The sequence below is a fragment of the Calonectris borealis genome, chromosome 3, assembly GCF_964195595.1.
Source record: "Calonectris borealis chromosome 3, bCalBor7.hap1.2, whole genome shotgun sequence".
Lineage (NCBI taxonomy): Eukaryota > Metazoa > Chordata > Aves > Procellariiformes > Procellariidae > Calonectris > Calonectris borealis.
This window is the reverse complement of record NC_134314.1, coordinates 42241660-42255844: the sequence shown is the minus strand read 5'-3', so window position 1 is coordinate 42255844 and position 14185 is coordinate 42241660. Positions and strand designations below refer to the sequence as shown.

Genomic DNA, 14185 nt, shown 5'->3' with positions numbered 1-14185 from the left:
CGGTGCATGCTGGGTGCTGTAGTTTAGCACGGGTGCCGTCACGTGAGAGGCGGGGGCAGGCCGCGCTTCCCTTTGCCTGCGACGTCGCGGGAGGGTGACGCCGCCGGGCAGGCGGAAGCTGGTGCTGGGCTGCGCGTCTGTCCCGCGCCCCACGTGCCGCGCGGTCCGTGCTGCCGGCGGTTGGGCGCGCGGCCCCTTCCCGCCGCTCTCCTCAGCTGCTGCCCGCGCTCCGGCGGCGGCGGAGGAGGATGGCGGACCTGCGGTTCCGCCTGGCGGAGCCGCTGCAGCTGGTGGCACGCAGGAACGAGAAGAGCAGCGCGGAGCTGAGCAGGTTCCTGGTGAAGCAGGTGAGCAGGCGGCGCGGGGCTCGGGGGCTGCCCCCGGGCGCCTGCCCTTCATCCCTGCGGGCGGGTCTCGCAGGGTCAGCCGAGGAGGGAAGGGGACGCGTCGCGCTGCCCTCCCCTCCCCGCGCCGCCATCTCCTCCCGGCAGCTTTGTCTGCTGCCCGCGCCGCCTGGCGACCCCTCCCGCTCCCGCGTCCTCGGGCGGCCGGCGGAGCAGCTCTGCGGGAGCAACTCTCCGCGCTTTCTCTCTCCCTCATTCAGTCTGTGCTTGTTGCGGTTTCTTCCCCTCCCCGCCCCTTTCAAGGTTGTGCGGGTGGAGCCCTGTGAGGTAAGTCCTCTCCTGTCGACTAGTACCGCTCCTATTGCGCTTCCTCAGGAGGCATTTTGACCCGCAGTTAAAATCTTCAGTATCTTCCTTGTCCCTTAAGGTGACTCTGAAGGCATGATAGCGAGAGAAGGCACGTTGTTAGCTAGCACTGAGACAGTATCTAGTCCTTTAGCTGCGGCATGTTACCCTGGTGCTATTTGCATGTCTTCTTTAATTGCCTTAAAATAGCATGTGGGGTAAAAAGACAGAGGACTGGATTTTTCTAGGGTTTGCTTCCTTTTTTTAATCACGATGATGCTGGAAACATGTTCCTATTTTCACTGACTTCATGCTTTGGCTGCCTTAACTGTGAAAAGCACACCTGCCTGCTAGGAGAGTTGAGGCCTGAAATACTTGAAGACATGTAATAACAGGATATCAACACATCAGATGTTATATTATTAATACTTTTCAGGATAGAGCTTTTGAAGCCCCTAAGTTGTGTACACACTTTGGGGCTCAAAATCCATATTTCTGTTTGAGTGTCTAGGAAACGTCCCAGTTGTTTGAAGATGAAAAGTCTAAATCATTGTATTTTTTCAGAATATTAGCTTTCAGTCTGAGTTACTGTCTTAGTTATGGTTGGGGAAAGCTTTCATACTAGTAGTCAAGGTTCTCTGTTGGTAGATGGCTTTTTCTTCCGTCACTGCAAATCATAGGATCAAAGTAAAATTGACATGAATATATATTCCTGCGTTGGAGAGTTGATGCTAATTGGTGGGAAGGAGTGATGAAGAGCTGTTATTCAAGAGAAAGAAACAGCTGAGAAATAGAGATGGGGATGATGCGGATATGTGATGTAGCAGACAGATGGAGCGGTGAACCAGAAGTGAGTCACCAAGATCTGAGACTGGGAAAATGACTGTGCCCTTTCCCTTCTGGCGGCTGTTTTGAGATATACTTCAGGTTTAAAAGTCTTGCTAGGTGGAAAATACTAGAGAGTGATTATATACAGAGGGTCTGGAACAGCACGTTAACGAACAATGACACGTTCTTTTGAAAACTGAATTGCCATTTCCAAACTGAAAGCTACAGATCTAGGAGTATGTTAGGCTTATCTTGCCACTAAACAACCACTGGCTCCAGTCATCGTATCTGATTTCCTACCAGTTGCTTTGTATGTAACTTAGGAAGCATGCATTTTGGAAATCTAGAGCTCTCTTTGCTCTGCAGCTTCACTATGTCTTTCTGGCAACTTACTTCTTCAGTGTTCTATAATGGAATGGAACTTGCTCACAACTGCTAAGTAAGGAACAGTCTTTTGAGATTCATAGTGAGGCACTGTTATGTGGTGATGGAAGATCTTGTTCCCTGTGCTTCAGTATGTAATAGAAATAGAGCCTTTTCTGTAGAGTATGTATATAGCATTAACTCTGTAAAGGTACAGCAAATTTCTGTGTTCTTAGTGAGGAAAATGGGATTAAAAGCTCTCTAAAACACTCTTTGTTTCCTGCCTTTCTATTTTTTGAATAATTTAAGCAAACTGTATAAGCAGTAGGGCTCCACAAACTGCTGGAATGTGCTTTTGGTTCTGAGTGTTACCAAAGGTCTGTTTGAATCAGAACATCTTCCTGCGTAGAACTCCAAATGCAGATTTTGTGCAAATGTAGGTATTTTGGCTCCCTATGATGGTGTAATTTCAGTAGAGAGGTTCATTAATGTGATGGTTAAAATGCTAGTAGGAATGGAACTTTAGTGCAAAAATATCCTTATTTGTTTCTGCCCTTCACATCCACTACTGTGCATGTATGGAAAGATATAAATCAAAAAACCTGACCCTTTTGGATATTTCCTCTATTTAGTCTATGGAACCATCTTAAGTGAACTGGAGATCTCGAGCACGCCATTCAGGATCTCCTGTTCTATTTTGTTGGTGTTTTAGCTTGGCATCCTTCATTTCGCCTTTCATTTTTCTATGTAGGAGTGAAAATTGTTTTAATAACTCCAAGCTCTTATTTATAGCCCTTCAGCCTTAGCATTTGGTGTTGAGAAATGCCTTTATTTCTTTCTTTTTAATAAATGTAGGAAAATAAGAGGTGACCTAGCTGTCCCAAATTCACCCAGCTGCTCATTGGCTGTCAGAAAAATGTCCTGATGTCCTGGCAGCTAAGGCAGACTGTTTTTTTCCTAAAATATGACTTCAGCTTTTTATTTGAAAGATTAATTAGGCTTTACGTCATGCAGCATTATAAATAAGGGAAGGTATGTTGCACTTTTGCTTCCATCCTGGAGTGTATTCTCATCTCCTTCTGCTTCTAGTGTTTGAAGAGCTGTGATTTTTGGGAGACAGTATGTAAATAAATACACTGACACAAAGTCGAAGAGAACATTCTCGCTATCCCTGAAGGAGCGGTCTGTCCAACGCTATCAAATACGATGTGCTGGAGGAGATGTAGGAAGTTCTAGCTTGTTCTGCAGGTGGTTGAAGCTTTCTTGTTCTCCTTGTGAGACTGCATATCCCCCTGCCTTTTACATATTTTTTTCTTGAAGTATGAGGGTTATAAGAAGAGTGCAGGCTCATGTTTTGCTTTATTTTACTGAACTGGACAGCTGCTGAAAAAAGTAGTTCTACTCTGTTTTCTTTTTGCCTATTCCCAAGGCCAAGCCACACCTTTCTGTTGCTTCTCTTGCCCTGAACCTAGTGAGTGTGCTGGTGTGGAAAATCCGTTCAACTTTCCCACCCAGTGGAAGACTTTGGAAGAAGGATTAATTTGGATCATCTTGCCAAATTGATTGCTGCACAGTCATACAACAGTAGATCTGTTGTGTGAGGGAACGGAGCCAAGAACACGTGTTTCTGTGTTGGAGGCGAAGAAGGATTTCCCACGCGCGGCCCTGATGCCCTCCCACTCTTTAGAAGTATCCCATTGTTAAATCTGTGTATGGTGTAACGTTCTGTGGAAACACCTGTGAGCCATGATCAGAAATGTGTCTTTCACGTGGGCCCGGGTTGTTCCTTGCTGTGATCCTTTCTCTTAGTAATCTTGGGTTTTGCATTGAGCTGGTTCTTAATAAAGATTTCTGTAGCTTGTGAGCACTGAGTAAATGTACTGTGCAGGTTGGGAAAGAGGTGTGCAGTGTGCTTCTAGAGGAGCAACTGGGATCGTGTTTGACTCCACGTCTTGGTCCTAGCTGTGCTTCTGTTTAATGTCTCTTTCATTAATCTGTCATTAATAATACACAATGTGTGTATATATTCAATATTGGAGGGACAGTCTTTTGTGATGCTTTCTTAAAACAACTGTTTGGAACAGTGGGCGCAGATTTACTATCCCAGATTGGAACACTAGAATTAAACACCTTCAGGTCAGCTATCCTTTGCTACTAATTGAGAAAGTTGGGTATTTCACAAAGCCACCTTTAGTTAAAAATCCCCTCTGACAGTATTCTTTTCCATAAAATTTTTAATTTAGACTCTGAAAGGCTCTGAAATCAAACAGACGGTCTCTTCGTAGAATAAGGATGTTGCCACTCTGATTTTTGAACAGTTTTGTACGTCCTAAGGGTACTATACACAATGATTAAAAAACTGCTTGCTCTCAAAAAATTGCTAATGGAATGGATTTGTTGTATGGTAGTCATGTAACTACAGAATTTTACTGAGTCAGTCAACATTATTTACTTACCATTTTATTATTCACTGTTCCTTTTGTTGGATATTAAAGCTCTGGTTAATAAATTAAGCACCTGTTGTGCCTTGTTTGGGTAGCCAAAGATGTAATTGACTTGGAAACTGAAGGTACTTTTTATTTTTTTTACAGTGGAGTCTGTCTCCAATTCTTTTAAGCCATGCTGCTTTTGAATAGCTTGTCAATCATTTTGCCCTCAAAATCTGATCCCCTGTAATGAACAGTGTCTTGCTTGCTCTGTGTTGAATGCAGACCTTCAGCTCCATTTTTAAAATTATTTTTGATGCTGCTCTGATAGATGAGAGGAAGATAAACTTGTATCATGTTTCGTAAAAATAAACACAAAGCATGTAAGAAACTGTTTGCGATTAATGTGATGGTTTTGATGTTTTCAGTGTATATACTGTAGTTTCCCTGATTTCTTACGTGCTGTTAGGGAATTAATGTCTTTTCCAATTCAGAAGGAGATGTAAGGAGCTTGAACAAGTATGTGTGTATTCTAGAAGGATATTGACAGTGGTATCTTCTTAGGAGGTCACCCTTTCAAAGGCAATGTGCAGGACCTCTGCAGTCTATTTATCTTGTATCAATGAAACCATCCTATCCGCAGGCCCAGGAGCAGCTTTTACCTGAGTAACAAGTCAAAGTTAAGAGCAAAACTGCTACAGTGCAAATTCATAATCCTGATTTTTCACAAATCAAAATTACTTATACTACATTATATGCTAAACATCACGGAAGTGGAGAGATGCGCGAATAATAACATGAGCTCAAAGACCAGAGAAATTTAAGCATAAGACACAAGAAATGGGTTGTTGTCCTTCGGTAACAAAGTTAGGAAGGTTGGGGGCGATGTGAGGAGGTGTGTGTTTGGTTTTTTGTGTTTTTTTTTTTTCTTTTTTTTTTTTCCCTAGCAGAGTATATTTGACATCTATTCTAAAGCCTAATATTTTGTTTTGCATTAAAGGATCGTTTTTATATAAAAGTAAGGAGAAAAAAAAAAAATCTCAACTTCAAAACTGCAGATACATGCTGCTTCCTGTTAAGAGCATTGCTCACCATAATGGCTTTCAGAAATATGGAAATAAGTCTGTGATCATGATTGATCGAATGCTTCTTTTTTGAAAAGATAGTGAAAGTGATGCAACTCAAACTTTTTTTAAGAACTTGAATTCTTAAATGTTTTGTGGCTCTCCTGAGGCCAAGCTGTTGAGATCAATGGAAATTCTATTAACAATGGTATATTAGTTGTTATAATATTTTCCCAATTTTTTCTTAACGCAAATAATTTAGAATTTTTTTTAATCTTTCAGCTGTAAAATATAATTTAGGATTTTGGGACTTTTTTGTAATTCCTATTTAGTGTGTCCTTCTGCATGTCACTCATTCTGTTTCCCATTTTTTTTAAATATGGAGAACTGTCTCAGGTAGGTACTTCCTTTGGGAATTTTGGTCTCCCTTCTGTTTTTTGAAACATTTATTCCTATAAAATTCACTGCGAATCCTGCATGAATAGTTCTGAAGTTAAAAGTCCATATCATTTCCCATTTAACCTGTTCTTACTTTCCATTCCTCTAGATTTGGACTCAGCAGGATCGGCAATGCATCCTTGATACTTTAGCACAGTTATTACTGGATAAAGAATGTACTCTATTGATTGGCCGTCAAGTTCGGCCAATCTTGTTGGATTTGTTGGAAAGAAATGCAGAAGCCATTAAAGCTGGTGGCCAAATCAACCACGATCGGCATGAAAGGCTGTGTGTAGCAATGAGCAAGCTGGTTGCTGACCACCCTGATGTTTTGCCGTGAGTAATCTAATGTCTCTCTGCAATGGTTGAACTTAGGGAGTATATGCTTGTCAGTGTTCACTGGTGTTGAGAGGTGGTGTTACAATTTGGGTTGTCTCCCACAATAACACGTGTTTTGAATGGAAAGAATGATTTAGAAAACAGAAGTCTTAAACACAGCCTATTTAAATAAAATTGTGTTGTAAGATCTAACGTGATTTTCATCTTAATGATCAAAAGAAGAGCAAAACAGCTGGCATGAAAATTGCTTACAACCAAAATCTCTGCATTCAAGATTAGACCTGTAGGCCAGTATAATACAAAGTTACGTAAGTAGCAATCAGTAAACAAGAGCAATCGAAGAGATTTCACCAAAGGCAGTACTGTTTCCCCTTGATAATTAAGTAATGATTTCTAATAAGGTAAAGTTTCTGTTGTCAGCTGATTGCTGAAGTGGTTGGCTTTCCCAAGTGTGGACAATATTAAATATAGGCCTTAGTTCTCAGTATACCATCAATTACTGTTTCAGGACCTCTGTCCTGATGTTTTTATTAATGGCTATTTTCCTTTTCTCTGCTTAGATGTCTGTCTTTGATCTTTTTCTCTCTCTCTCTTTCTTTTTAAAGATTTGCTTTAAGATATTTTAAGAACACGTCACCAGTTTTCCAGAGGCTTTTCCTGGAGAGCTCAGATGCAAACACAGTCCGATATGGGCGCAGACGAATGAAGTTACGGGACCTCATGGAGGCAGCCTATAGGTTCTTACAAAAGGAGCAGTCAGTTTTCCGGGAATTATGGGACTGGAGTGTGTGTATTCCACTCCTAAGGAGTCATGACACTTTAGTCCGCTGGTAAGTTAAACCCCACAGATCTTCTCCATTGAAAAGATGTATCTGTGTCTTGAATTGTACTTAACAATGTCCACATGCGAGTAGAAAAGAATCTTCAAATAATACCAGCAAAATCTGTACTGATGGTATCTGTACCTGTGCTTCTTATCTGATCTTTCGAATCTGTAGTGATCTATCACAGAGTGAAACGTAGACTAGCTCTTAGTCATGCTTAAAGCTATGGTCTGGAGAATCTTTTCAAATAACTTCAGTTTGCCCAAGTTGGATTCATGGGAGATGGTGAATTTATCACTTCACCTCTATTGTAAGCCTGTTGGTGTATTGCATGCATTCTAGCATGTTACCCTAGAAAAGAGTAGAGATGAATCTACTCTCACTCCAACTTACGTTACAGTGATATATTATACTATTCTGCATTGGTACGCTATTAACAAGTTGGGTTTTTTCTGTTGCTTGTGTATAGACATCTCAGTCACTATAAAACTTGGCTTATTTAAGCTACGCTTCCTAATTGGCCGTGTTGCAGACTTTGCATGTGGTTTTGGTCAGATGTTCTATGTTAGGTGTCTGCCTGCAGGGCTTCAACCTAGTCACATGATGTACCTTATTTATGTGATTAGTAGTATTGATAATGCCTTTTATTTATTTAAGAAAAGATCTTTAATAGTCTTTATTTTTTTCAAAACATAAGTTCAGAATTATGTTAGTAACACATAGTTTTAAAACAAGGCGTATAATTTAGGAAGGGCAGGAACAAGAGTGTTGTCATATCTATCAGCCATTTATGAAACTCTTCAGGATGACACACACTTAGTCAGTCTTAAAAAAAGAAATAGAATTTCTAATTCATTGACTGGAATTGGTTTACCTGGTGTTCAGCTAATAATCTTAAGTGAATGATCTGACTTCTAGATTTTGTCCTGAACCAATCTCCTTCTGGCAACTCTTTTTTCTTCCCCCTCACCAAGCTCATTGAAACCTTTGTTCTTGGAAGGTAAAAACAGTGGTATAATAAATGAAAAGTGTTTTATGATATTCATTAAATGTCTTTTTGTTGTGAGACAGCTTTATGTAGTAATGAAGTCAAGACTTGGGAGTTGTTGGCTTCTTTTGGCACCGAGTCTTGCATTCATTGTGTTAGGGTTTAGAAATAACGTGAAATAGAAAGCAATTTTGAAAGGGAAATGGTAGGAGGAGAAAGAAAAATCAGGCAAAGAAAACCTGATTTTCATTGTCTCATATGTTTACCTTCATTTATTTGGGAAAGTGCTCTCCTTTACTATATTTCTGTTGATCATTCAGTCCTTCAGAAAAAGGTTAGCTAATTGGTGTATAAATGATAAAGTATGCCATTATAGAATTGCTTTTCTCAGTTCTGAGATCTCTCTAATCCTAAAGAGTGTTAAGCATAGCACTAAAATAATTTCTGTGAAGACGGTTTTCTGCATGTTTTTCCAAACTTGATATTTTGGTTTGCAATTGACAGTTGTTTTGACATGTTTTGTTCCAAATATAATTTTTAGGTATACTTCAAACTGTCTTGCTTTGGTTACATGCATGAATGATGAGCATAAATTGTCTTTCCTGAAGAAGATATTCAATCCTGAGGAGCTGATACATTTCAGACTAAAGTAAGAACTTTTAAAATCTTGAACAGTATTTGGTTTTGATGGTGGCTTTCAGCTGATTTAATAAACATGGATTTCACAGGCTACTAGAAGAATCTCAGCTGCAGAATGTGGAACAAGCTCTTGTGTTGGCCAATCCAGACTCCTCATTTTGGCAAAAGGAGAAAGAATTGCAGTATACGCAAGGACATATTGTATCTAGCGACCTCTCTGCAAATGTAGTAGCTGTATGTGGTATTGTGCTGCCTAGACTACAACTTGTTTCTGAAGAGCAGGTATGTAACCCAGGGTTAAGTCTGTACCTTTTTTTTTTTTTTTTTAAGAATCCCTAAATGCTGTGAACTGACTATTTCCTGCTTAAATGGTATTGAAATACTATGGGTAATGTGTGTATCTTCAGCTTTCTTGATGTGTGCTGTAAGCTAGTGTTGCATAATATAGACACCGCAAAGAAGCTCTGCAGTGGAATGAAGCAATGAAGGCATGATAGTGCTGTTCTGTAACTTCATGAAGCAGTTCTTGCAAACATACTACAAAAGAATATTCAGCCTTACATAGTATCTCCAGCCCAAGTTAGGATGATATTCCATAGCTGAGTAAAGCCAGGATCTGGCACAGTTGCTTTCACCTGCATGAAGTAGTTTTTTGTGCTATATAGACGATCTCATAAACAGCCTTTCTCCAATAGTTCTTCTCTTAAAACAAAGAAAACTAGGCTACTACTTACTCTTCTAGAAAGCAGAAAAAGGGGAGAGGTAGTGAGCAAGAACTTACTTGTTCTACTTGAGTGAAGTATAATGCAGAATATAGTGTCTTAGAGTTTTAGGAAATCCACTGAAGGCATAAACGTTTTTGCGCAAACAGTATTTAACCTTTTCTGAGGTTCTTCTTGTAGCTGCAGCCAGTATTCTTGACTGTTATTCTCATTTAGGTACAGTTTTAGGTCTTAACTGAGTATTTCTATTTAATTTTGCGACACTGATCTACAAATGAAGGACAAAGAAACGAATGAAGACTACCAATGTCCAGAATTTCTTGAGTAGCAGGAGCAAGGAAAGAGGAATTTCCACACAAATTCTTCGCGCCCTCCCCCTTCCCCCAACTTCTGTAGTTGAATTTGCTGTATTCTAGCTTTTTTTTATAGGATTGAGGGTGTGGTTTGAAATTCATTGCAACAGGGGAAATTGTAGAGCTGTTTAAGGAGATTCTTACTCCCATGCCAGTGTCATTGCTGCTGCAGCTGTGGTGAAGGTAGGCCATGCTATAAACTGGGTTGCTGAAAGGATACTCTTTGTCTATGAGGAAGGAGAGAACTTCCCAAGAAGGCGTGCTTTTATTTTTTTAATAGCCACAGGTATTTCACTGGTCTGGTATACAGTGTAGTTCCAGTTATGCTGGGGAGTTCCAGTTACAGCTGAGAAGGTCTGATGAAGAGGTAGGAGCAAACTGTGAGGGAAAGCAGGTACTCTTAAAAACTAGCATTGTTACTAGGGAAGTACACAAAACTATATCTGAAAAGAAGATCAAACTTAAATACAAGATACTTGTTTCGGTGCAGTATGTGCTCTGATTTCTTTTCTCTCTGCCTTTTAGCAGGAAAGCACTAATTTTTGTGCCATGCACTGACATATAAGTGACTGTAGGAGAGTCAAAATATTTGGAGAGTATCTGTAGCATTGATTAATGACCATTCAATAAGCTACATTCATTGCATTTTGAATAAAATAAAAATGTTACTGAATTTACCTCTTTTTTTTTTTTTTTTTTTCCATGCACTGAGTTTAATGATCTTATACTTTGGCCTGTGCAGAAAGAAGTAATTACAACAGTTGATACTCATACTTGCGTCATCTGAATCTAACTGCTATTTGATTTGTCCTGTGATTTTGATCCATTCAGATGACTTAGTTTTACTTATATTGCAGATTGTATTTGATTGACATGTGTTATGATTGAATAGTTACTATGCCTGTACTGACAACTTCGTGTGAATTCCCTTTGGGAACAAACTGTACATATACATATACTTTATTAAGTGTTTCACCTATAATAGGTTTTTGATGAAATCTATTTTAATATCTGTCATTAAATAGAGCTTTAGAGTCCTTTATTTTATTTGATATGTGTTGACAGATCTGCAAGCCAAAATTTTCTAGTTGTCAGACTCACTTTCCTAATTGTTCTGTGTTGTACAACCTGTAAAAAAGTAACAATTTCAGTGTAGTAACTCACATTTTATGTTTGAACAGGAAAATAACACCGGCCATTTTGTTTTGGTTGAATCTGCCTTCACAAATCTGCAAAACCTTGCTATTGCTGTAGCATATCAGTGTCCTGTTTTATTAGAAGGACCAATAGGATGTGGCAAAACTTCTTTAATTGAATATTTAGCAGCTGTTACAGGAAGAGCAAAGCCTCCTCATATTTTGAAAGTCCAACTTGGGGATCAAACTGATAGTAAGGTAACTGATGAAGTTGTTTTATGGTTGGATGATCAGACATAATTTTTACTTAAAGCATGGACTTAATTTTCTAATAAGATAATGTTTAACTTTTTACCCCAAAACCCTACAACCCCCAACTCTGTAGTGTTGGTCTTACTACTGATGATAATAAGTACATGTGAACAAAAATCACAGTTAAGCTTCAGTAGGTTTTAAATTCTGTGCATAATTGTGCTGTATCTGTTTCATTCAAATACATTTTGTCAGGCTTTTTCTGTATGGAAGAGCCCTATTGTTTTTTGTGGTTTTTTTTTTTAAATTAAAAAAAAATTGATTTGTATTGGGGAAAAAATGATTCTAAAATTACTCAAGCTGGTGCCAAATGCTGTATGGACACTTTTATTTCAGTTTAAGTGAGCTAATGTCAGTTTAATCTGATTCCATTTTTTTGTGGTAAAGGTGAGGTGAAGTAAGATCCTGTGATGTTGAGGACACTTCCGCTTACATAACTTACATAATAGTGATCTAGCTCTACCTATAGAGATAAAACCAGAGGTGAAGATAATTTCACATTCTTCTGGTTTTGCGTATATAACTTTTGAGCTTGAATTGATTTATGTTGTTTGGCTCAATTTATGTTTAGTTTTCCAAGGTGGTGAGTATCTATCAGAAGTGCTATTTCAAGGTTTTTGTTAGCATGCATAAGCACCTTCTTTACTTGCATAGAACAGCTGATTTCGCCATCCCACAACCAAGAAAAGATACAACAAAACTATCTTTTCATATACATGAGTAAGACCACCATATTAAGAAAAAGTGATAAAGTTCAAGGTACAAAATTTGTAGTAGTGAAACCATAAACATAATTATTTAAGCAATGCTTGAATGTGGAAGTTACAACTTTACGGAGAAGCAACACTTGACTGGCTTTGTGTCTTTGAATAACTTGCTTTACAGTTGCTCTTACTAGGTTAGTCACAGACTTTTCAAAAATGTAAAATTGAGTTCAGTGCAACCCTACACAGTTTTGTATGTTACACTCTTGATTATTTGTTAATTATGGTGGCACAGCTCTGTAAATTCACTTCCAATTACCTGGTTCATTTTAATTACTATGTTTCAGTTAGATTATCATAGATACGGAGGGGTGAAACTTTTTTTTCCTTAATTAAAAAAGTGTAATGCTGAGCACAGATTACCAGATGGATTGTTTAGTAATGTGGAGGCTAAGTAAGTGTTGCTTATATACCAACTTCGGTCATTTTTGTACGTTTTTACTTTGGGTTTTTAAGGGATGTAATGAACAGGTCTCTAATTCACTGATTGTTTCCGTCATAGACGCTGCTTGGTATGTATCGTTGTACAGATGTACCAGGGGAGTTTGTATGGCAACCTGGAACCTTGACACAAGCCGTTACCAAAGGTCATTGGATACTTCTGGAGGATATTGATTATGCTCCTCTGGATGTGGTATGTAGGTTCATGTTCCCTGTAAGGTACTGGTCTTAAGGCCCATACTAGCAATTTTTGGAGTCTAATCACCATGAGTTCTGTGGCAGCATGCTGAAAATACTGCCCCTTTAAAAGGGGTTAGAAAGAATTAACCTGTCTGTCTTTGTTCACATATTAGGACACCGCATTAGTTTTTGTCATTGTTTTAGAGTAGTCATGACACTGCCACTGATGCCAAATTTCACTCTGAAGGCTTGAATTGACACTGATAATGAGCTATGTGTCTTCTAAATCATATTTTAGTATTTGAAAACAAACGTGGCCCCAAACACCACAGAATATTGTCACTGTATTAGAGCAGTGCTGTGAAGATTTTTTTTTTTTGTTAGTGTTTTGTTGTATGGGTGTTTTGTTTTGGTTTTTTTTCTTACACATTTTTTACCTCTGGCTTAGATATTAAGCAGTTACGTGTTGTTACGTTACGCAGTATATGTTTTAACAGATTTCCTGTTTTCAGCTCGAGAACGACTAGTTAGACTGTCATTCTTCCCTTTTGAAGTAATGGCTGCTGAAAGCGTATCTTTTGCAAGAACGATGTCATAGAGATGCTTTGCTGTATAGGCCTGCTGGACATTCTGCAGATCGTTGTTTTTTTTCATATCTGTTCTGTAAAGCATCCTTTGTGTGACTAAATAACCTGACAGCTTGTTTGTTGGGTTCTAGGCTTCTGAAATATAGGGGATTTATAAGAAAGCCAAGAAATACTGCTTGTATGTAGTAGACAGTTTTTCACTGTCAGAGGGTCATGCACTTATTTGCTTCTGTGGATTGAGCTCACTGCACTCATCATAAGCATGCCCTGAGTAGTATTCTGCATTCATCTCTCCTTTTCTTCAGGTTTTCCCTGCAGGCATCCCATCTCCTTTCTCCATATCAAAGTTTCCATGCTTGCCTCCTTCTGTGCTGAGGGATCATTGTGGTCCTACCTCCCTTTTTCCCTTCCACCATTATTACTGTCCTTCTGCATGGAAGGATAGATTCTTTAAATAGATACCAAATTCTCCTGGAGGTAGCAGGGTATACACTGAAAAATGTTGATGTTTGAGAATGACATCTTTGAGATGCAGGTCATCTTTGTTCAGGCAGATAAAGAAAGTAAGGTTTCTGACATTGAAAGGGTCTAATAATTCATTTGACAATTCAAAATAAATAGTTTTGATTTAGACTTGCAGTGTAAAGACTCTCATTTCCATTCTCTTATCGTTAAATCTGGATACAGGAGAAAGAAGATAGGGAAACATTATACCTGTGACTAACACTGCTGACTAAAATTACTGGGGACTCTGCAATTCCTGTTAATGTCACTTGGAAGTGCAATCTCCAGGAACAGCAGTTGCTGACAATGTAGTGGTGCTCAGTGGAAGTGCTCTAGCATCTCAAGTGTGAAATGAGTGTGGATGGGTGTGCTGTCTGTTACAGTTTCACAAAAAAAATTGTTTTATAAATTTTCTTCTCTTCTCCAGATCTCTGTGCTGATTCCTCTTTTGGAAAAAAGAGAGTTGCTAATTCCTGGTCGTGGTGACTGCTTAAAAGTAGCGTCGGGATTCCAGTTTTTTGCAACCAGGAGGTAGGCTTGTAAAGTTAAATGAGGTTAAGAGCATGGATATCCTATTTTTAAGTCAAA

The 14185-nt window shown here is 39.0% G+C and overlaps 1 protein-coding gene across 6 annotated transcripts in view; it reads left to right on the top strand.

Annotated features, from left to right (window-relative positions):
• The first annotated feature begins 30 nt into the window (after positions 1 to 30).
• Positions 31 to 14185, top strand: part of MDN1 (midasin AAA ATPase 1) — a 107271-nt gene continuing 93116 nt past the window's right edge. For 5 of the 6 annotated variants that reach the window (XM_075145470.1, XM_075145471.1, XM_075145469.1 and 2 more), the window contains exons 1-8: positions 31 to 347; positions 5918 to 6144; positions 6753 to 6977; positions 8501 to 8608; positions 8688 to 8880; positions 10855 to 11067; positions 12388 to 12519; positions 14025 to 14128. In XM_075145470.1, the coding sequence (XP_075001571.1) occupies positions 249 to 347; positions 5918 to 6144; positions 6753 to 6977; positions 8501 to 8608; positions 8688 to 8880; positions 10855 to 11067; positions 12388 to 12519; positions 14025 to 14128 (1301 nt within the window). In that variant the 5' untranslated portion in view covers positions 31 to 248. Of the gene's footprint in view, positions 348 to 5917; positions 6145 to 6752; positions 6978 to 8500; positions 8609 to 8687; positions 8881 to 10854; positions 11068 to 12387; positions 12520 to 13039; positions 13146 to 14024; positions 14129 to 14185 lie in introns of those variants that run through there. The other variant, XM_075145475.1, reaches the window with a different exon arrangement.